This window comes from Acomys russatus, chromosome 32 (genome assembly GCF_903995435.1).
Source record: "Acomys russatus chromosome 32, mAcoRus1.1, whole genome shotgun sequence".
Taxonomy (NCBI): domain Eukaryota; kingdom Metazoa; phylum Chordata; class Mammalia; order Rodentia; family Muridae; genus Acomys; species Acomys russatus.
In genome coordinates, this window is record NC_067168.1 from 44,262,301 (window position 1) to 44,283,389 (window position 21,089).

Sequence of the window (21,089 nt, forward strand, 5' to 3'; positions counted from 1 at the left end):
GTGCTCCACAGACTATTTCCATTGCATCTAGTAGGAGCCTCCCCGACACGGCCCCGAAGGGGCAGGGGCTCCCATCTGTGTCACATCTACAGCAAGGTCTTCACAGAGACCCCCCAGGGACCTACACCACCTGGCGGCTTCCTGCTCTTTACCTCTGTGAGCTCATTCCCCTCAGCCTGCTTAGTCCCATCTGGCCTCCCTTCTCATCCTTGAACAAGGCAGATCTGTACCCACCACAGGGACCCGCCTTGGCAAACCCTCCATCTGCATAGCCGGTTTTCCTTCTCCCAAGTTTCTGGTGAGAAGTTGCCTCCCTGTTGAGGCCCGCTCCTGCAGATCACCCCTGCCCTCCAAGGTTTCTCCAGCTGGTTATATGTGTTTGCTTCTTGTGTGCATTTTCTTTTCTTTTTTTTAAAATTTTTTTATTGAAAAATAAAATCATTCATATTACATCTCAATTGCTATCCCATCCTGTGCATCCTCCCATTCCTCCCTCCCTCCCGCTTTCACCCCACTCCCCTTCCCTATGACTGTGACTGATGGGGACCTCCTCCCCGTGAATATGATGCTGGGGTATCAAGTTTCTTCTTGGTAGTCTGTTATCCTTCCTCCAAGTGCCATTGGGCCTCCCCATCAAGGGGACATGGCCAAATAAGGGGCACCAGAGTTTGGTCAGTGTGTGCGTTTTCTTTTTTTTTTTTTTTTTTTTTTTTTTTTTTTTTTTTTTTGCGTTTTCTATTTCATTGAGTGTACATGCTAGCGTTTCTGGTGCCTTGCCTCCTTTTCGTGTAGTTCAGATAAGAGTACTCTAGCCAGAGAAGCTTGAAGGAGGCAGGGTTTGTTTCGGCTTACACTTCTACATTATGGTCTGTCGTGGCTGGGCGTCCCAGCAGCAGGTCTTTAAGAGAGATAGGTCGTTAGCCCAGTGCTTTGGAGCATACTTGTAATCCCAGCACTGTGGGAGGCAGAGGCAGGCAGATTTCTGTGAGTTCGAAGGCAGCCTGGTCTACAAAGTGAGTCCAGGACAGCCAAGGCTACACAGAGAAACCTTGTCTGGAAAAACCAGAGAAGGGAGGGAAGGAGGGAGGGAGAGAGAGATCATTGCATCTGCATCGAGGCAGAGATGAATGTGATGCTCCTCTCTCTGTTTCATAGTCTGCAGTCCCTGCCCAGGGAAGAGATCCACCCACATTGAAGATGTGTCTGTCTTCCCACCTCAGTCAACACCCCACACAGGCATGTCCAGAGGCCACAGTCCAGGCAATTCTAGATCCTGTCACGTGGACAATTGACCCTAACCATCTCATCTAGCACACAATGAGAAAAACACAGTGCGTCTGCTCAAAAGAACCGAATGAAGGAATTTCACATAGAGCTTCTTAAATGTCTTTCCAGCTTTGATGTATAGAGATTCCTGTGAGCCGGGCAACAGTCTTGTTAGTTCAAATGGGTAGAGCCCCTTGTTTTAGGCAGAACAGAAACAAAAAAGAGGGGGGCCATGGGTGCTGATGGCCTAGGCATGCTGATGGCCCCGGGGCGTGCGCCTGCTGAATGGGGCTCTGAGTGTTACAGTGGTGCTGTCATCGCCCCCCTCGCCCCCTCCACCCCCCTCCCCCGACACCTCCTGTCACAATGCTGCAAGCATGGGAACAGTCACCGATGTTGGTTTCTCTTTGCAGTGTTGATGAGAAAACCCCACACCTGGCTTTAGGGGCCGTGAAGAATATTTCTCTAAACATCTCCATCTCCAACCTTGGGGACGACGCGTACGACGCCAACGTGTCCTTCAATGTGTCCCGGGAGCTCTTCTTCATCAACATGTGGCAGAAGGTGAGGAGAGCCCCCCTGAGAGGGAGCCGTTTTTCGTCTACTGCACGCACTGACTCGGTTCGCACTGTGGACCGTGCAATGGTCCTTCAGGGGTCATACCTTCATAAAGACCTGGGAATTTCTAAAGAACTGGCTCTCATCCTGGACTAAGAAGGTTGCTGGTGCAGCTGAGCAGTGGCCATAAATGCGTACCTTGGAGAGCATCTATCTTACATTGTATTCCAGCCCTTTTCTCTTGTGGGCTGACTCTCTCTGAGCAGCTACAACTGTTATCTCCATCACACATATGCTCTATACAATTTCAATTTTGTGTCAGTAGCTGTGAAAAATAAGCATGAACGGATCCCTGCTCATCGTAACTGCTGTTGCTAACAACGCACTCCGTGCTCTCTGTTACATGGTCATCTGTGTCAGCTAATACTTTGCCAAATATATCTATCTATCCCTGCCGTATTCAAGGGAATTGCGGACATCTTGTGATTTCCAAGAATAGGGTGAGCTTCTGTAGAGTCGATTGGTTTATTCAAATGATTTGAAGATAGCATGAGTCCAAAAGAAAGAGGGACTGTTGCTTTCTCTCTCCCGTGATGCCTTCAATGTAAGCACCTCTGTGAGAGAGGCCAGACCCTAGGCAGGACAGACCAGCTCTACCCAGTTGCTCTGGCCACACCTATTTGGTAGTTTGCAGCATTTCTCTGTGGGCAGCATTGGGCTCACTCACTGAGCTTGGTCACATGGAACCTGAATCAGTTTATAATGAAAACCTTTGCCCTGGTTCCCAGCACACAGGCACCCTGAGGTACACCTTTGAGCAGGTTGTGGAAGACAGTGATGAGTTAGTCAGCCTTGAACTCTAGACAAAGGCTGAGGTCACTAGAGGACAGTGTCCTTGAGAAGGCCAGAGGGATGAGTCAATGGCTATCATAGCTGGCCATGGGGACAATGGGTGTGAACCAGTCTGAGCTCTTTACCATTGATCCATAACCTATAAAACCTTTGACTGAGAGAACCATAGGTTTTATTCTGGCAGAAAGCTGACAAGATATCATGAAGCCTCAGGATGTTCTGAGCATGAGTGTGGGGATGGGGGCAGGGCATAGAAACACCTTGTAGCTCTGTGGGCTAGCCAGAAAAGCAGACTGCCACTGTGACAGAAACAAAAATGCCCCTCCTGCTTCAAGGTTCTACTGCAGGTCTAGGTGACCTGGAACAGCTCTAACTGCGTCTAGAGGTGGTAGTGATGTGTGACCAAGGGAACCCACCCATTCTGTCACATGGGCAATAATTACTAGGCCCCATGTGAATCTTATAAAAAAGATTCTGAAACATGAAAACCAAGAAAAGCCTAATTCAAGATGAAGTAAAGTTTAAAAGATTATTAGCAGAGAAAAAAAAAAAAAAAACTAAAATTTCCAGAATTTTCCCTTTTACTCAGAGGGTGACCTCAGGAGGCCTTGTATGGGTGTGAGGAGATACAACAAAGAAAGGGAAAGGAAGAGAAAGTGCTCTGATGAGCAGGGAGCACAGCCTGTGGCAGCAGGGATGCTTGTGACCACAGTGCTGGGGTGGTGGTGCTTGGTCTCCTTAGATCGCCAAGATCTCTTACACCTCAGATCCATTCCTCTCAGGGGTTAGGAAGTACTGGACAATTTTCTCACATTTTTTTGTCAGTCACTGTAGAAAAAGAAGTTTAGAAATTAGCTCTTGGGCACATCACCTCAATTTTCTACCACCTCCCAAAATAGTTACCAGCTAGGTACCAGTCTTCCAACACACAAGGCTAGGGGAAGACATAGTTTGAATGAAAAAAATGTCCCCCTTGTGGCTCAATTATTTGAACATTTGGTCCTCAGTGGTGGTGGCATTTGGGAGGTCATGGAACTTTTAGGAAGAACAGCCTTGCTGAAGAAAGTAAGTGTCAGTGAGGGCAAAATTTGAAGGTTTATATCCCATTTCTTGTTTATTTTCTCTATTTCCTGTGTGTGGCTGAAACTGTGATCAGCCAGCTTCCTACTCCTGTTTCCTGTCACCAAACCTTGCCCCCCACATCCCTACCCCCACCCTCATACCCACCCCCATCTTGATAGACTCTCTTCCTCTGGAACCATACATCAAAATTAGCCCATTCTTCCTTAAGTTGCTTGCAGTTACAGAGTTTTCTTATCACAGCAACAGAGGGGTGACAAGCCATGACACTCAGAGACCCAAGGCTTTCAGTGTGAGATGCCTTCTTGCTTTGTGTCTCCCAGATGCTGACCTGGAGGCGAGGAGCTGAGGGCAGGTAGTTTATTTAGAAGATGGGAGAGAGGAAAGGCAAAGTCAGCCATTGAACCAGCTACCACAGTGGGTGAGGGGCTCAGCCATGATGCTCCAGAAACAGTCTAGAGATAAATATACCTGTGGGATGAAGATGCAGAAATTCATAAACTCTAAGGCTGAGTCACGACCTCTTTGGTGTCCAATGACCCTTTCACAGAGGTCATCTAAGACCACTGGAAAGCACAGATATTTATATTACAGCTCATAACAGTAGCAAAAGTACGGTTATGAAGTATCAATGAAATAATTTTTAAGACTTATTTATTTATCATGTATACAGTGTTGTCTGCATGTAACGCCTGCAGGCCGGAAGAGGGCACCAGATCTCATTATAGATGGTTGTGAGCCACCATGTGGTTGCTGGGAATTGAACTCAGGACCTTTGGAAGAACAGCCAGTGCTCTTAATGTCTGAGCCATCTCTCCAGCCCCTCAATGAAATAATTTTATGGTGGGGGTCACCACGACATGAGGGCTCAGCATTAGAAGGTTGAGGACCTCAGGTCTAAGGGTTACGATGGAGACTTCCTGGGAGGCCATTCCCCAGCACACCCGAACTATCACATGCATGCCAGCACGGCACAGCTCTGCGGCTTTAAAAACAGATGCTCAGGTGCAGAGATACAGGCGCTGGCAGAGGGAGGGTGGTGGAGCATCCTGACAGACACGAGTCGTGTGGGCAGGGCTCCTCAGCACCTGCCACTGAGCATCTCGCTTTCTGGGCTCCTGAAGTTGTAACTCTAGAAACACGTAACAGTTCCAGGAGTTGGGCGTGGCAGGTGCATGAATAGGTGGAAGTGTCCAGATGTGGAACAGAGCGGGGTAGATTCCATGGGAGATGGAGGGCTTGCTGACACCCGTGGGCCAGCCACCTCAGTGGCCCAATGACTGGAGTGTGAACTGGTGCCGCCAGTTTTTTTATTTTGCCGTAAAAACCAGAACTTCATCTTTATGTTACTTTCTGAGTGTCGTATAAGCCAAACAAAACATGTCTTCTGATGGCATGCGGCCTGTAGCCATTGATCTAGACGTCTTAGCCTAGCTGTTCCTCATATGCGCTAGCTCTGAGCTGCATGCCTGCCACATGACTCTGCATTTCTAGCCAAACTTCTTTCATATCCTTGGTGTTCCACAACCTTGGTGCATCTCATCTCTTCCCCTTCGGCAGCAGACAAACTAGCCAGATATTGGGAGGCTTCCTGTGCATGTGTGTGGGTGGGTGTGTTTAGGGGATGGAAGGGGAAGTCAACCCAAACGTAGCATCCAGGTCATTTTTAAAGCTAATGGCTTAGGTAACATCTGGGCTTCGGGGTGATGGCAGAAGCATCTAAGCTAGAGATTGGGTTTACGTACAAGTAAAATAATAGGTATCAAGTGTGAAGGGGGGCGGGAAGTGAGCTCTGGTGATTAGCAGATGGGTTCAGGGCACCGCTTGCTTTCACTCTGACGTTGAGGTGTGTTAAGGATTGTATGAGGCCTATGCCAAGCGTGTGCATGATGTGGCCCTACTGTGGTAGACCCCTGACTCCCACCATAGGTGAGAATATACTGTGAGATCCACCGTTCACTCAGTGTTCCGCTGCTCCCCACCTCACGATAGTTCCGCTTATGATTTACCCAACTTCGTGATGGCGTAAAAGCCGGACGCTGTTAGCAGAAACTGTGCTTCCAGGTTTGAGCTTGGGTCTTCTACTGGGCTGGTGATGAGTGACACAATATTCCAAGAAGTTGGAAGATCAAATTCAGTGATGGGAGTGCTGGAGGGCGGAGGCATGAGAGGAAGAAGGGGGTGGCCATGGGCTCATGGGAGAGAGCCCGACCTCACCCATCACACTTGATGCAATTCGCAGAGCACACATGGCCCGGCCGCCAAGCTGTAGTTCACTAGATGCTGCCGTCAGTCACTGAGTTTGGCTGTGGAATTAGTTATCGCTCCATCTTCTGATCACCTTGAGTGGCTGAGATGAAGGGACAAACCCTGTGTCTTTTTACTCCTCCGGGACAATGTCTAATGAGGGGCGTGGAAGCATGGCAGGGAAGCTCATTTCTGCGGTTTCTGAGAAGTGAGTTTCTGAATTTCCTGTCAGGCTGGGTCTCCAAGCTGGGCTTTGGGGTCTTGTAAACTACTAGGTGGACTTACTTTTTTTTGTTTTGTTTTGTTTTTTGTTTTTTTTGAGACAGGGTCTATCTTGTGTTAGCCTTGGCTGCCCTGGACTCGCTTTGTAGACCAGGCTGGCCTCAAATTCACAGCGGTCTGCCTACCTGCCTGCCTCTGCCTGGACTTACCTTTTTATGGCCAGTGCCATCAAGGCCTAGCAAGGTCATTTTGCAGTAAAAAATGAGTCTTTCTACTAATAGCTACCTCACTGCAGTATGGATATTCCGTTTCTCTCAGGAATCTCTCTTCTCACTTTCAAGGCAAGCCGCTCAAGACAGCGCCAGATGATAAAGCCGATCAGCTTTCTAACCTGAACCGAGGGAGGGTTTGGACACTTAATGTGTTTGTACAGTTTTATATTCGAGGGAGTACCTGACCTTTTCTGGGATGGAAGCTCAGTGCAGGAACCTGTGCGTCTGCACATGAACAAGGCAACATGTGTCAGGGGAGCTGGGGAGTCGGGCATTGCCAGGACAGAAGTGCCGTCCTTCTGTATGTAAGCAAAACACAAATGGTTTTCCTCCGCTCCGCTGCTCCGTAGCTGCTCCCCTTGATTGCCACTGTGCTCTGCTGTCTCCGGTGTCTCTTATCAGGTTAATAGTAGCCTCCAGTAAAATGCAACCCTTAGATGTTTATAGTCATCACGGCCCGGCTATTAAGATGATGAATGAACTCACTGCTCACCCTTGTAAGAGAGCCTGCAGGGGAAATCGATACTTAGAAGATCTTAAGTCTTCCAGCCCCTTTCCTGTCTTTGATGCCATACCCTGAGCCCCTGGTGGCTTTGCCTTGAACTCCCTGCGTAATGCCAGGCAGCCCTGCATCCTCGATGGTGCTCCACTTCCTGTGCTCACTTCCTGCTTGGATTCCATCCGAAGACCCCACCCTTTATCCATAACAGGCTAGGAGATGACAGAGGAGAGTGGGAACCAGAGGCTAGGAATGCTACTTTACCTGTGTGCTGGTGCCACAGAGACAGCAACTAGACTGTTGGTCCCTTCTGCGGGCTATAGGCACCAGGAAGTGGTGGAGAACCCCAGATGTCCATTTCCAACCACAGTGTGGCCTGTGTTCCCAGGCAGAACTCAGCTTCCATTGGCATGCGAGGCTTCGTTTGTGTATTCACGGCATTTGAAAGGAAGGCTCCAGTCTAGCTTGAGAAATGTCAATAAAGCTGTAACTGCAGCAAGGCTCAATTAAGAGCCCACAATTAAAATTTCTGGATCCACCTTCAACTAAATGCAGATCAGCATTTAATCCTTTCCTCCTCTAAGAGGGAAAGGAGGACTCCTACCTGGGCCTCAAGTCCTTTTTCCCCAGACAACAAAGTACCTAAAACATAAAAATAAAATAAAGAGTAAAGAAAAAAAAGGGGGGCGGGGAGTGATGAAAGCAAACTGGTAAAGCCAAGACAACTTAAAAAATAAACAAACCATTGAAAACCAGGTGTGGAAGACAGTCCAGCCAGCCCTTGTGAGCAAGCCTGGAGGCCTGGCTTGGATCTCCAGAGCCCGTGGAAGGTGGAATGAGAGAACAGACTCCACAAGGTTGTCTTCTGACCACATACCACACGCGCATACACATATTCACAGTAGCAATGAATAGGGGGAGACTGCAGAGGTGGCTCGGTGCTTAAGAGAGCTTGGGGTTCTTGGAAAGAACAAAAGTTTGGTTCTCAGCACCCACATCAGACAGCTCCTATCACCTGTAACTCCAGCTCCAAGGGGTCTGGCTCCCTCTTCTGGCCACCTCGTGCATCTACACTCATATGTTCACACAACAATTTGAAGATAATAAACTTTTTGAAGTCAGGAGGAAGTTGAGCATCTGCTCTGGAGCTGATGGTGAGAGTGAGGGTTTGCATGTTGGTGGTACCTGAGGGGCGTGTCTGTTCCCAAAGGAGACGCTCATGGTGAAGCAGGGCAGTGCACGATCTCGGGCGAAGGCCCCCAGCCTGATCTTACAGGGATGTGCCACCTTAAGGCAGGAAGATGCACTTTTGACCTACAGCAGACACTGGTTCAGAGCTGCTTAGGAAGCTGTTAAACCTGCCAGTCCTCTCCACGCAGAGGACGAGGTATGGACAGGTGGAGCCAGGAATCAAGGGCAAGCCTTAAAGATGGCCAATAGGTGCTACTGTGGCCAACCAGGGTGCCCAGATAAACTTGCTGGTGGGAATATAAACTAGCTATCCCAACCTCTGTGGCCGTCAGTACGGAGGTTTCTCTGCAGAGAGACACAGATCCGCCAGCTCCAATGTATAACTCGGGTCTGCTACTCCTAGTGTTCACCTGGAGGACCTAACGCCACAGATCTCAGAAACAGCTCATCAGTGTTTACGGCAGCCTCGTTCATATTGGCCAAGTTACTGAGCCAGCCTAGCTGTCCAGCAAGAGAGAAATGGATAGAGAAAATATGGTTTTTATGCACAGTGGAATGTTTTTCAGCCATAAGAATGAAGTCATGTCATTTGTTAGAAAACGCATGCAACTGGAAACAATAATATTAGGCAAATTAAGCCAATCTCAAAAAAAAAAATGCTTCTCTCTCATTTGTGGTTGTAATATTGTGTATAGTCACATAGAATCATGTATGTATATATTAAATGAAAGCAGAAGTGAAAATATTTAGAGGGAGGTAAAGGGGAGAGAGCAGGAAAACAGGAAAAATGAGAAGAGTATGTTCAACATATAACAAATGCATGTAATAGATCTAAATTTAAAATAATTTTTTTTAAATGGGGACCTTGTGGCAGCTTACCCTGTAGGAAGGAAGCGGTGAGACAAGCCCTTTGAAAATGAGCACAAAGCTAAGTTGTGTATATGCTAGAAAAATAAAAAAAATTAAAAAAAAATGAAACGGGGAGAGACTTGTAAGACTCCAGATGAAACTCCTAGGGCCTACTTAAGGCAGACAAGACAAAGCTAGGGGTTTAGCCCTATGGCAGAGCCCCCACTGAGCATGCTCAAGTCCAGCATGTTTGGAATACTCTGAATGAATCAATTCAAATGCAGTACCTCAGCATGTTTAAACTATGTGAAATAGAGCCAGGCGTGGTGGCGCACGCTTTTAATCCCAACACTTGGGAGGCAGAGGCAGGCAGATTGCTGTGAGTTCGAGGCCAGCCTAGTCTACAAAGCAAGTCCAGGATAGTCAGGGCTACACAAAGAAACCCTGTCTCAAAAAAACAAACAAAAAAAAAAGGCGGGGGGCAGGAAATAAACCTAGGGCTACAGGCACACACCACCATGGTGATCTAAATTTAGACCCAGTGTCAGGACAGTAATGTTGTTGAGTTCTGATTTCTTCCTGAAATGAACCTTGCACCAACTTTCCCTGAAGAGTTACAGCTGCCTCCTCTGCCAGACCTAGGAAGGTAGGCTGCTGGAAAGAGGCTCCACTATCTGAGAGGCCGGGGAAGTCAGATAGATGTGTTGGGACCCATGACTGGCTTCAGTTCCTTTCCTCTGCCCACCAGTTTGTGCCCCTCTCCCTTCCTACTCCCCTCCCCGCCCCCACCCTGTCCCCCATGCTGTTGCCTCACATCTTAGTTTTCATGTTTAAAAGCTGGAGCTTATTTAGCCATCGTTGTAAATAGCCACAGGACCTGGACAACAACCTCTGGCTGCTGGTGCAGAGGCATCAAAGCCCAGCACACAGTTCAGACACCACCTGGGGAGTGTGAGCTCTCTTGGGGGGCTTTACATCACCCCTCCCTGCTTGGCCAAATCCTCTCCTACAGTTTTTGTTTTGTTTTGTTTGTTTTGTCATGACTCCCATCTCAGAGTCAGCTTTTGGGCACACAAGCCTAAAACGGATCCTCCCTGCTCCATTTTTAAAGGCAGGTGTAATTCACTTTACAACGGACACAGCAAAGTCCCTGACCAACCAGAGTGTTATCTGATCTTTGTGCGCAACGGCAGTTGTGTCCCCCTGATCTGGTGCTATTAGCTGTGTCTGATCTTTGTAATGTAGCCTGCCTGAAGGCTGTAAGGCTACCCTATAGAAACGTGGTCTGTGAGGTTTAACTAGAACCCAATCTCATTAAGTCTTAAGTTTTTGATCAATTATTGCTTTCTTTTTCACAGACTATTTATACTTAAAATATCAATGTGCCCATGTAACTTTTCCTTTGGCCTTTTAAGGAAATGAACTCAATTTTAAAATTCCTCCCCCGGCCCCCCGGCCCCCCGCCACACACACACTTAAGGAATGAAATATGCTGCTGCTTTAATTTCTAGCATTTTGCTTAGTGTATTTATCTCTATAGTCGAGTGAGATGCATCTCTTAGTTTTGCTCTGCTGTGTGGTCTTTCTTGAGTTTTGATGTTGGACTTTGGCTGGAACTTTCTAGAACCTTCTAAAATAAACAGAGAGCCTGAATTCTTCTCGGCAGTCTGAAGACGGACAAGTAGCTGATATTGTTAGGCAGCAGGCAATGGAAAGGTGATCATTTTTAAGGCACACACTGTGCTCAGCACTAACTTTTTAAGTGTGTTTTAACCAACAACAACTCAATGTCCACTTGTGAGCTCTGTTTTCCTGAGTTGGAAACCAAGGCTTAGCAAGGCACAGCTTCTGACACTGGGTACTGGAATTCAGGCACAGATGGGCTGACTCCAGAGGTCTCTAAGAGCATCTTCTTTGCATAAAGAGGCTAATTTGCATGTCCGATGGTATCGCTGGCTGCCTACCTGGCTTGTAGCTGTTACCCTCTGGAGAGGCAGGTGCTTAATGAATGACATCTTTGACATTACATCATCGCCCGTTTTCTCTTGTGTTGGGGGGCGGGCGGTAGCAGGCAGGAAGCACTGATGAATTTTCTGGGGCAGCTGTGTTTTGCCTAAACAAGGCTCTCTTTAGTACCCCAGGGGTACTGGCACACAGACCTAACCCCTACCAGGCTCTCATTGGTAGGAAGTCTTCCTGTCCTGCCCGTGTGTCACCACATTGGATTCTGGGAGCTGGCAGGGCTGCCCTGCCTTTTGCATTTCTCTTCTGGAATTAACTTGTCCCCAGGTGAACTCAGCTAAAGGAATATCACACTTAAAGAGCTTTATCTTTGAATGGGCCAGGAAGGTGGGGAAAAAAACCACACGATCTGTCCGTTTTCCCTTCTGCCTGTTGAGACCTGGATAGCTGGAAAACGTCCTAAGAGGTGGACTCATGTGACCCTTAGTATGTCAACTATCTTGCTCTATCTCCAGCTCAGCCATCGTCTTCCCAGCTCAGGTCCGAATACTGTTAGGGGAGAAAAGCTCCTGGCTGTATGCGCAAGTCACCTGTAAGTGGCTAGCGGCACCAGATGAAATGGATCCCATGACAACCAGAATCCCATTGCTGGTATATATGAGTGCATCTGGGGTCTCGATGGGTGATAGGCAAAGGTGGTTTTCATAGGATAATAGCCCTTGCTTTTTGTTTCACCCAATAGTCAAAAGCAGCTTCAATTAAGGAAAGACTGAGTGGGTGTTAACCTCTTGTTTGCATGGCCCTGGCACAGGCATGGGTGTCTCCACGTCTACAGAATTTACACCTCCAGCTTCCAACGCTGAGCTTGAGACTGGAAACAAAGTTGCTAGGTCCTGCCTGGCTTGAACTGGGTGGTATCACCCTTCCAATTGTTCATTTATTCTGAAAAAGTAAACTGCCCGTTTAATGAGTATTTAAGGTATGTGATTTATAAACAGAATAGGCCCTGTAGCCACCTCCTCCCAAGCCTCCTGGGAATAGCTCTAAACAAGTGTCTGGGAGTTGCGACTGTGGTACATGAAACAGGCTTGGGAACCAGGAAAATTACCCCAGTGCATCCTGGGAGGTGTTGAGGAAAAGGGGAGTCATTGGGACTAGGAGGGATGTGGGCTGCTGTGGAAAGAGTAGAATGGCTTCAGTAGAATAGGGTAGGAAGGAGGCCAGAGACCTAGCTGACACATTCTGCCGGGGCCAAATGGCAAAGGTCCTGTGAGATCACAGCAAGATGTCCACAAATAAATGAAAGATGTCAGGTATGTGTGTGACAACTTCTGTTTTGCCTGAATGTTAGAACCTATAATATACTTACCAAAAATGTCCTAGGACACATTTATTATAAAATCCCAGTCTAGCTATTAGCTCTGAAAAAGGAAAGGCAAAAACTAAGCCCAAGCTTTAAATCTAACCTTTGTCATGGCAGAATACATGTTCAATCCAGAGCATTCTGGTCAAGTAGGTCAGGAATGTAATATCAGTTTTGGCTTTGGGGAGCAAAGTTTCATATACTTTGCTGATAGTAATTAGCAGCCATTTTGTGTCAAGCATATTCTATGAACTAAATGCTGAGCGCTGAGGCATTTTGAAAGACATGATGGCCTCGGATTCCCTAGCCTTCCTCGGTCCAGAGAAAGTGAGCTAGCTCTCTCTCACCACTGAGTCCTCTCATCTGTTCATCTGGAAGGAAGGAATATTCTGGCAGGACAGACCCATGAGGAATTATCCATTCCAGAAGTCAGGTACTTCCCTTCCTTACAAGGGCTTCTGGGAGAGGTAACAGAAGACTCAGAGGTGGGGAAAGAGTAACAGTTTCCATGGGATGAGAGCGAGCACTCTCTAAGCATAGATTTGGATGAAAGCGAAAGGAGGTCAGGCTTTTGCTGAGGGAAGGGCCAATCCTCCTTTCTCTTTTAAATTTCTTTTGATTATTTATATTTTGCCTGCATGTGCCTGTGTGCCATGTGCATGCAGTGCCCACAGACACCAGAAGATGGCGTTGAGTCACCTGGAACTGAATTCACGGGTAGTTGTGAGCCATCGTGTGGGTGCTGGGAATCAAATCTTGGTCCTTTGCAAGAGCAGCCAGTGCTTTTAGCTACCGAGTCATCATCTCCAGCCTGTCATGCATTTCTTTTGCTTTCACTCTCCTTCCCCCCTTGCACATATCCTGAGTTTTACCCAGGCAGCTGTTTATGAGATTCTTCCCCCCTTCCCTCTAAGCTAGCTGTCCCCTCCCCATCCACGCCTTCTGGAAATCTGTGTCTGTCTCAGTTGGGCATCCTGTGATCTTGGATTCAACTTTTCCCCCCAAGTAAGGTTTTCCAGACTATTCCTTTTCTTGATGTTTATTGACCCAAAGATAAATAGTTGGCTGCCAATTGCATCCCCTGCAAGTAAGGCATAGCATGGGGCTTTGAGTAGTGGTCCTGGGTAGCAGGAAAAAAGATGACAAACCACCGTGATTGTGCTTTGTGGCGGAAGGGGGTCACTGCTGGTAGTATTTGGGGTCTTTTGAGAGGCATATAAAAGTTACCCAGCAGTGTTCACCCAAGGGCAGGAGACTAGAACATTCTTCGTTCACCAGCTTCCTTCCTGGTTGGTGGAGTGCCAGGCAGGGAAGCAGTTGAATGTGACTGTCCCCAGAACTGTCTGTTGAAGACAGCACAGTGCTGGGATGAGCGCTGGGCCAGGAGTCCGCCACATCTGAGATGTAACTACACCTACACGTGACTCTGGCCCAGCTCGGTCTCCCACAGCATGAAGTCGGCTTGTCATTGCTGCATGTCTTCCAAGCAAATGATGGCAGCCAGCACCCCTCCACCTGTAGCTGTTTGCTGAGATTTTTTTCTACAAACCCAAGGAGAAAGCAGTCCCTAGTAGTTCTCCTTTGTCCATGATGTCAGCTACTTGTCATCCTTTTCTATTCAATAACAATAAATTAAAAATTGCAGAAAGAAGCCAGGAGGAGGTGGTGCACTCCTTTAATCCCAACACTCAGAAGGCAGAGGCTGGTGGATCTCTGTTGAGTTAAAGCCAGCCTGGTCTACTAAGTGACTTTCAGGACAGCCATGGATGCACAGTGAGACCCTGTTTTGAAAACAACAATGTGTGTGTATGTGTGTGTGTGTGTGTGTGTGTGTGAGAGAGAGAGAGAGAGAGAGAGAGAGAGAGAGAGAGAGAGAGAGAGAGAGAAGAAGAGAGCAGGCCTGGTAAGCCATGGAAAGAAAGCCTTCCTTCATGGCTTCAGCTTCTGCCTCCAGCCTCCTGACTCCGTAGATGATGGACTATGGTGTGGAAGTGTAACCCGGAATGAACCCTTCTTCCCCCCTTGTTGTCTTTGGCCATGGTGTTTATCACAGCAGTAGAAACCCTAAGACAGGCATGCTCCACCATGTCTGGCTCACACTACAAATTTTAAAGAGAAAAGAAAAACATATACAGTTTTGTGTATTTCAAATAATAATGAATAGATGTGCTTCTGCAGTTTGCAAATATTTAGTTAAGGAGGAATTTCCTCACAAGCCCTCTTCCATCCAAGTGGCCTCTGCCTGGCTGAGCACACTTTCCCAGTTGAGGCAAATGCTTCTTTGAAGGTCTTTATGAAACACCTTCCTTGTTTTTGTTTGTTTAATGATGTTTATCTTCTAGTTTCTATTTGCAGTTACCCTCAAGTACATTAAAGATTCATGCACAGTAACTGCATCTAATGGTCAGTTCTGCCATCTATCCTCTGAGGTGGTGTGTTACCATCAAATCTGCTCCTCAGTCCCCAGGGGACATGGGGACAAGACGGAAGTGAGGTGCGATGCCTTTCTCCTGGGAGATAGGCTCAGAACTCACAGCCCTGTGCAATCTCAGCTGCTGTCACCAGCTTCTTCCTGCCGACAGCAGATCCAGTTCTTGGTCCTTCCGTGGAATGAAGGTAGAAAGTGGGCAAGCGCAGCCCTGGGGGTGCCTCCATCCTTAGTGGGCAGCCCGGGCTCTGTTCAGGTGACCACATGCTTGAAAGTGGGTTTTGGATCTTGGTTGTGGGTTCAAGGAGATAGTGAGACGAATTGCTGCCATAAGGAGTTTATTACAAGGTTGTTTATGCCATGAACAGACTGACAGGTGATGAGAGCATGGTGGGGTCTCTGAGTAGAGGAAGTCAAGACCCACATGGAAGAAGGTAGAATCTCTTCTTATACCTTTGTACAGGTGAGGGTGGCGTCCCAGCAAGAGCCTGCAGCCAGTGGACTCCCAGGACACAGAGAAGGTTGGGGGGGAGGGGTGGCCACTCCTACCTGCTGTGACTTAAACTCGCTTCCCCAGGTGTGCACTCCTGGCACCTAGAGGCTCATGATATCTCAGTAGCCTTGGATATTTGTAAGAGAGGAAGAGCTACGGCAGGTACTGTGGCTTGAACAGCAACGAGCGTCTAGCGTTCGAGTCTTACAGTGATAGTCGATGCCCTTTCCTGCGTGCTAGGTGGGACACACAAGGCTCCAAGATGCTCTCCCTCTTCTTGGAGACTCTGTACCTCTTACTGTAACAACAAGCGACCCTATCATTTGTGAGGCTAACACAATAATCTTTTATGATTGCTCCTAACTGTAGACATTAGCTGAGCAATTTTTTCAGCTCTGAGCCAGGTTCGGCTTCTTGGCTGACCTTGCTCAGGGGTTCCTGGTTACCTGGCAGAGTAGCTGGAATCTAGCTGTTGTCTGGAGTGAAGGAATGACTGAGCTGTGTGGCTGGCATCTCTCAGCCAGCTCGCACTTGCTCACATGGTCTTGGCAGGGTTCCAACAGAGCAAATAGAAGTCCCAAAGCCTCCTGGATCAGGGCTTGGAGCAGCCATGGCATCACATCGGGTGCATTCTAGTGGTTGGATCCAGTCGCAAATCCTGCTCAAACCCAGAGTAGAAAGCTTAAGTTGACCTCATGAAGACAGTAGCCACAAAGTCAAGCAGTAAAGAATTAAGGATATGAGGGAAAGAGGAGAAGCGTGTGTTTGTAACAATGGTTTTCAAAGGGCAACTTGCTCCCAAGGTGACATCTGACAAGTTTAATTGTCACAGATAGGATGGTTCTAGTAGCAGTCAGCTGGTAGGATGCAGGGATGCAGGGATGCAGGGATGCAGGCATGCTCCGAGACTGGAGAGATGGGTGTCACTACTGGAAGGAAGAAAGGCTCAGCATTTCCCTAGCAGGTCCCTCCAGCAGGTGACTTGAGTGTCACATGCCACAGTGACCGGCTTCCTCTACAGCATCCCATCCAAGAGTGTGAAAACCAGTCAGAAGCTGGCCTTCGATGACCCCCGCCTCAGAGGCCACACTGCAATTCCTCTCCTGCATCTGTTCTTCAGAAGCAAGTCGTTAAATCAGGCCCACAGTTGGGGGAAGCCTGACTCCTCTTTGCAGAAGGAACAACCAACAGTTCCTGGGAGCTATTTAAAGCCACCGTACTAAGGGCTGACAGTCACAACTTATGAGTTAAGTACCATGTGTAAAGCCCAACAGTAGCTAGCAGCCACTAGAAACAGAATCTCAAAGCCACATCATCTTCAACATCTGAGGGCCTGAGGACACAAACCATCACCAGGGCATCCTCACACTAAGATTTCCCCTCAGAGGGTTCTGCAGAGGGTCCTGTTAAGTTCATACTCAGACATTCCACTCCAAAGTGTTCTTGCTAGTACCCCCAAATACCCTTTGTGCTTGGAGCATCTTGACCCTTCCTTCCTACACAGAGGGACTGGGTCTCAGCACTACAGCAGGCAGGCTATTACAGAGGCCGTTTCCACCTCGCTCTGCTGCACACTTGCACAGGCCTCAGAACACAGTGAGGTATTTTCACCTGTTTTAGCTCTTTTTGTGCCAAACGGTAGAAGACTCGATCTCCCCTATCATGAGTGAACAGAGAAGTCATTGTTCTGCAAAGTGAAAGCCTAACGTTTACAGTGGCCACGGCTTCCTGTTGGACCTCTGGAGTCCTTATGATGTGTCCCTACCTGTCAGCTTCTCTTTCCTGTCTTGGCTCTGTGTTCAGATGAGCCTGTCCCCTCAGGGGTAGCAAGATCATTGCCAGGTCACCATGAAGAAATGCTTTGATTTTACTAAGTTTCTGGGGAGTTTCAGAGTCTCACTGGGCTGATTGGCATAAGCCTGGGTCAGGTGGTCCTGTGTCACTGACATGGGAATAAGATTGAGTGTCCCTTATGCTGGCAGGCAGAGGGTAGGGTGGGGTGGGGTGGAGTGTGTGGCAGATGGAGACAGATGTCTGCCATTTACCAGTGAAGAGATTGGGACTGGGAGCTGGCAGCGTGGCTGAAGTCTTCTGATGCGCATGTATTGGACAGGAGTGTCACATTGTGTCCCATCCCTCATCTCCCATCCTGTCCTGTCCCCTCCTCCCCAGTCCTGTACCATGTCCCATATCCCCCCACACACATGCCAAGGTCCCATCTTTATCAGAGGATGCTGATGGCTGCTGAGGGAGAGAGGGGGAGAGGGTCACTCTCCTTTAGGGATGTGGCCACTAGTGCTTTTCTTATGGATGGGCACACACACATGCACATGTTAGCAGGACCAAATAATAGCAAAACAACAAAAATAAAGACACAGAACTAGGAGGGAGATGAGGTCGGTGGTGGGAAGGGGGAAGGAGGGGCACCAGAGGGAGTTGCAGGAGGCAGATAGATCATATAAGGGTGTAAGACTTTGGAAGAATAAAAATGTTGTTTGATTTTAATTATCCGCTGAGAAGTGTTGATGCCTCCTTCCCTCTGAGACCCTCATCTAGAAGGTTCCAGATGAAGAAGCTGCCTTCTGGCTCCAAAGGCAACAGAGGCCAGTGGATGGAGCCACAGGGGTAGGAGGGACCCAAAGAGACAAAAACAAAACAAAACGATCGCCTCAGATAGACAGGCCTTCAGAAACCGCTGGAGTGGGCGGGAGCAGGAGACGCTTTCGGCCCTTATTCATGAAGCCACGGCAGGGCAAGAGATTGGAGCCAAAGAAAACTCTCACTGTTTTTGTTTTTTTTCCCCCAAAAAGCGTGCAGAGCTTTTTTAATGGATGGGCTGCCGGTTGGGACTGGTGGGCAGATACAGCGGTTCATAGCTAGGGATGTCTCTCTGCATACAGACCTTTCTCCGCATACAGACCTCTCTCCGCATACATAAAGTCACATTGCAGTCCCTTCTGGGCTGAAGATGAGCCAGGCGGACAGGACACTGACTTGGTCCTTATTTCTGATGGGGGAGCCACCCAGACAAGGTTCTGCCCCAAGGGTTCAAGTTTGCTTGAAAGGATTTCTGTCAGATGGCACCCTGAGCCTCAGGCAACGCTGCAGCCTCCACAGTGCCAAAAGGAAGGTGGCTGTGCAGTGGTGGCCCAGGCAGGATATTCACGCCAAAATGGTCTCAGAAGACGGCCCAGGCCAGAACACACACATAGTGTGGAGCCAAGCTAGGCTGGGTTGAATCTTGGTTTCAGGCAATTAATCGACATCGTGGCACGCTGCCCAGTTTCTTGATTCCTCCTCCTTCTCCTCATCTGGGCAGTGGAGACTACGGGGTTTACCTCACAGCCTCCAGATTAAATGTAAGGAAAAGGTCTGGCTTGACAACATTAAAGTTGAGCATCTCTTACCCAAAGGTCTTGGTTCGGAGCTGTTGCAGATGTTCAAATGCTTTATACTCAGGATGCCCAACCGGAACCTGCAAATGTCAGTCTGCTCTCCTCCTCTGGTCTCCTCCTCCACATGGCCTCACTGCAGAGCCATGTAAAATCCACTTTCCAGCCCCAGGGTTTTATGAGGAAGGTTGGAAACAACCTGGGGAAAAGTGTGTGCTGGTGGCTGGAGAGGGGTTTTTACCCATTAGAGCTGGGTAGTCCTCAAGACTTCCTAATTTCCTGTACCCCTGCTCTGAGCTGTAATGGGCACCTGGGCATCCGGTGGATCAGCACACCAATGGCCACCCTTTCCTGTAATTGCCCTCAGAGGTCCAGCACAGCCCAGGAAGACACTTCCCTGAGCATCTAACCAGCACGCTCATTGAATAATCTCATATGTCTGATGGGTCCCAACTAGCCAAGAAAGCCATGGGCTCCCCTAGTCAACCAGAAACTGGCTGTGTGTTTGTAAGCTGCCTGCATTTGGACAGGCTACCTGGTGACAGATGCATGCCAGCCTGTGAGATAGGCAGGTGATTTTGAAACAAAGGGAAGTAGATGTCTTCCCCAGATCCTACAAAGGCCCCTTCTCAGACTCACACACTTACGTGCTCAGTGCATGATCTGAGTTGGGCCACCAGGCCTGAGTCTCAGCTCCTGAAGGACCTAGGACATGTGTGATCTTGGATGAGTTTCATAAGCCTCAGTGAGCCCCCAAATGCTCATCTGAAATACGGGGTGATGATACACTTATCCTGTGGGGTTGTTGAGAAGGACATTATGGCGACCTAACAGAGCCTGGGGTCACCATGGAAACGCTTCAGTGAGGGAGTATCTAGATTATGGCGGCCAGTGGATTTCTCTGGGAGGTCATAGTAACTAAAAATGAAATGGCACAGCCTGAAAGTGGGCTGCACCAGTCCCCAGTGTGGGGCCCCAGGCTGTGTAAGAGTAGAGAAAGCTGGCTGAGCACTAAGCATGCCTCCACTCTCTCTGCTCTCAACTCACCATGTGACCAATACCTGCCTTGCGATCCTGCAGCGATGGACAGTGCCCTGGAATTGTAAACTGAATAAACAGTCTCCCCTAAGTTGCTTTTTGCAAGGTATTAATTTTTTTATGTTTTTAATCACAGCCACAGAAATAAAACCAGCAAAAATGCTTAGAGCAATGCTACCTATAATATGGCCAGAGCTTGGCATACCTGCACCTGTCCCTGCGGCTTTGTCCTCTTAGTTTCCAGGCAGTCCGAGCAGGTTAAGGACCTTACTCTGAAGCAGTACAAACCCCCCATAAGCATGTTGACAAATGTGGGCAAAAGAGCCAAAAATATTCGAGAAGAATTTTCTGGGTCCTCCCTGGATCCTAGTAGCCACAGTGAGAACCTTAGCTATTAAGTCCTTGACTCTCCAGGTCCCCACTTCCTCAGTCTGAGAAACACTGTAAAGGAAAAGGGGGCGTGAGCCAGATAGTCAGCACCCAGCTCTCACTCCATGGGGACTCAGGCGGGTGATACATCAATCATCCTCCCCTGTGCATTCAAAGAAAACACTCAGAAACAATGCCAGGATGAGTCCGTGTTTTATGAGGCACTTAAGTGAATTAAAATCAATATGCAATCAAGTGTGCCGTGTGTCAGCTGGCATCCGGAAAGTTTTGCTGGTGCACTTCTCTGTTTTAGAAGATACTGGTCTCTGAGGACAGGAAGGTCATGAGGAAGTGACTCTGCCCTGTAGCCTGTGCTATGACACCATGAGGTTTATAAAGCTTGGAGCTATTCCTTCAGAGTCCCACATAACCAGGAAGAGTCTCGGCGGATGAGGCACACAGAGACCATGGAGAATAGGTGTTTGTGTGCTGGTCTGTTTCTCACTATCCTAGGTTGAGTTCCTGCCATACTTTTATTCTGTCTCTGTGGCAAATACCATAACCAAAGGCAACTTAGTGGAAGGGAGGGTTTACTGTTCACCTTTCACTCCCAGGTAGCAAACCATCACTGAGAGATTCAGGACAGGCAGGCAAACAGGAGCTTGACGCAGAAACCATGGGGAATGCTGCTTGCTAGCTTGCTCCTAGCCTATAGCTTCTGCCCAGGGAATGGTGCTGCCTGCAGTGGGCTAGGTTCTCTCACAGCAAGTAGCAGTCAAGATAGCCAGTCCCTCACAGGCATGCCCACAAGCTAATACAATCTAGGCAGTTCCCCAAAGGGTGATTTTAGGCTTTCCTCTGAGGTGATCCTAGGTTGTGCTGAGCTGGCAAAGGCAACCCAGGACAGTTCTCTATGACAAAATTCTGACCATAAATATCACGTAATACAATTTCCTAAGTAGTGTACATAGGGGAAAGAGGAAGCAAGCTTTGGAAGGGACAGGCATG

At 48.3% G+C, this 21,089-nt stretch overlaps 1 protein-coding gene across 1 annotated transcript in view; it reads left to right on the plus strand.

The window, feature by feature from the left end:
* The window catches only part of Itga9 (integrin subunit alpha 9), a 296,042-nt gene that overhangs the window by 196,204 nt on the left and 78,749 nt on the right, over positions 1–21,089 (plus strand). The window contains exon 18 of the mRNA XM_051140720.1: positions 1,680–1,830. Within this exon, the coding sequence (XP_050996677.1) occupies positions 1,680–1,830 (151 nt within the window). The remainder of the gene's footprint in view (positions 1–1,679; positions 1,831–21,089) is intronic.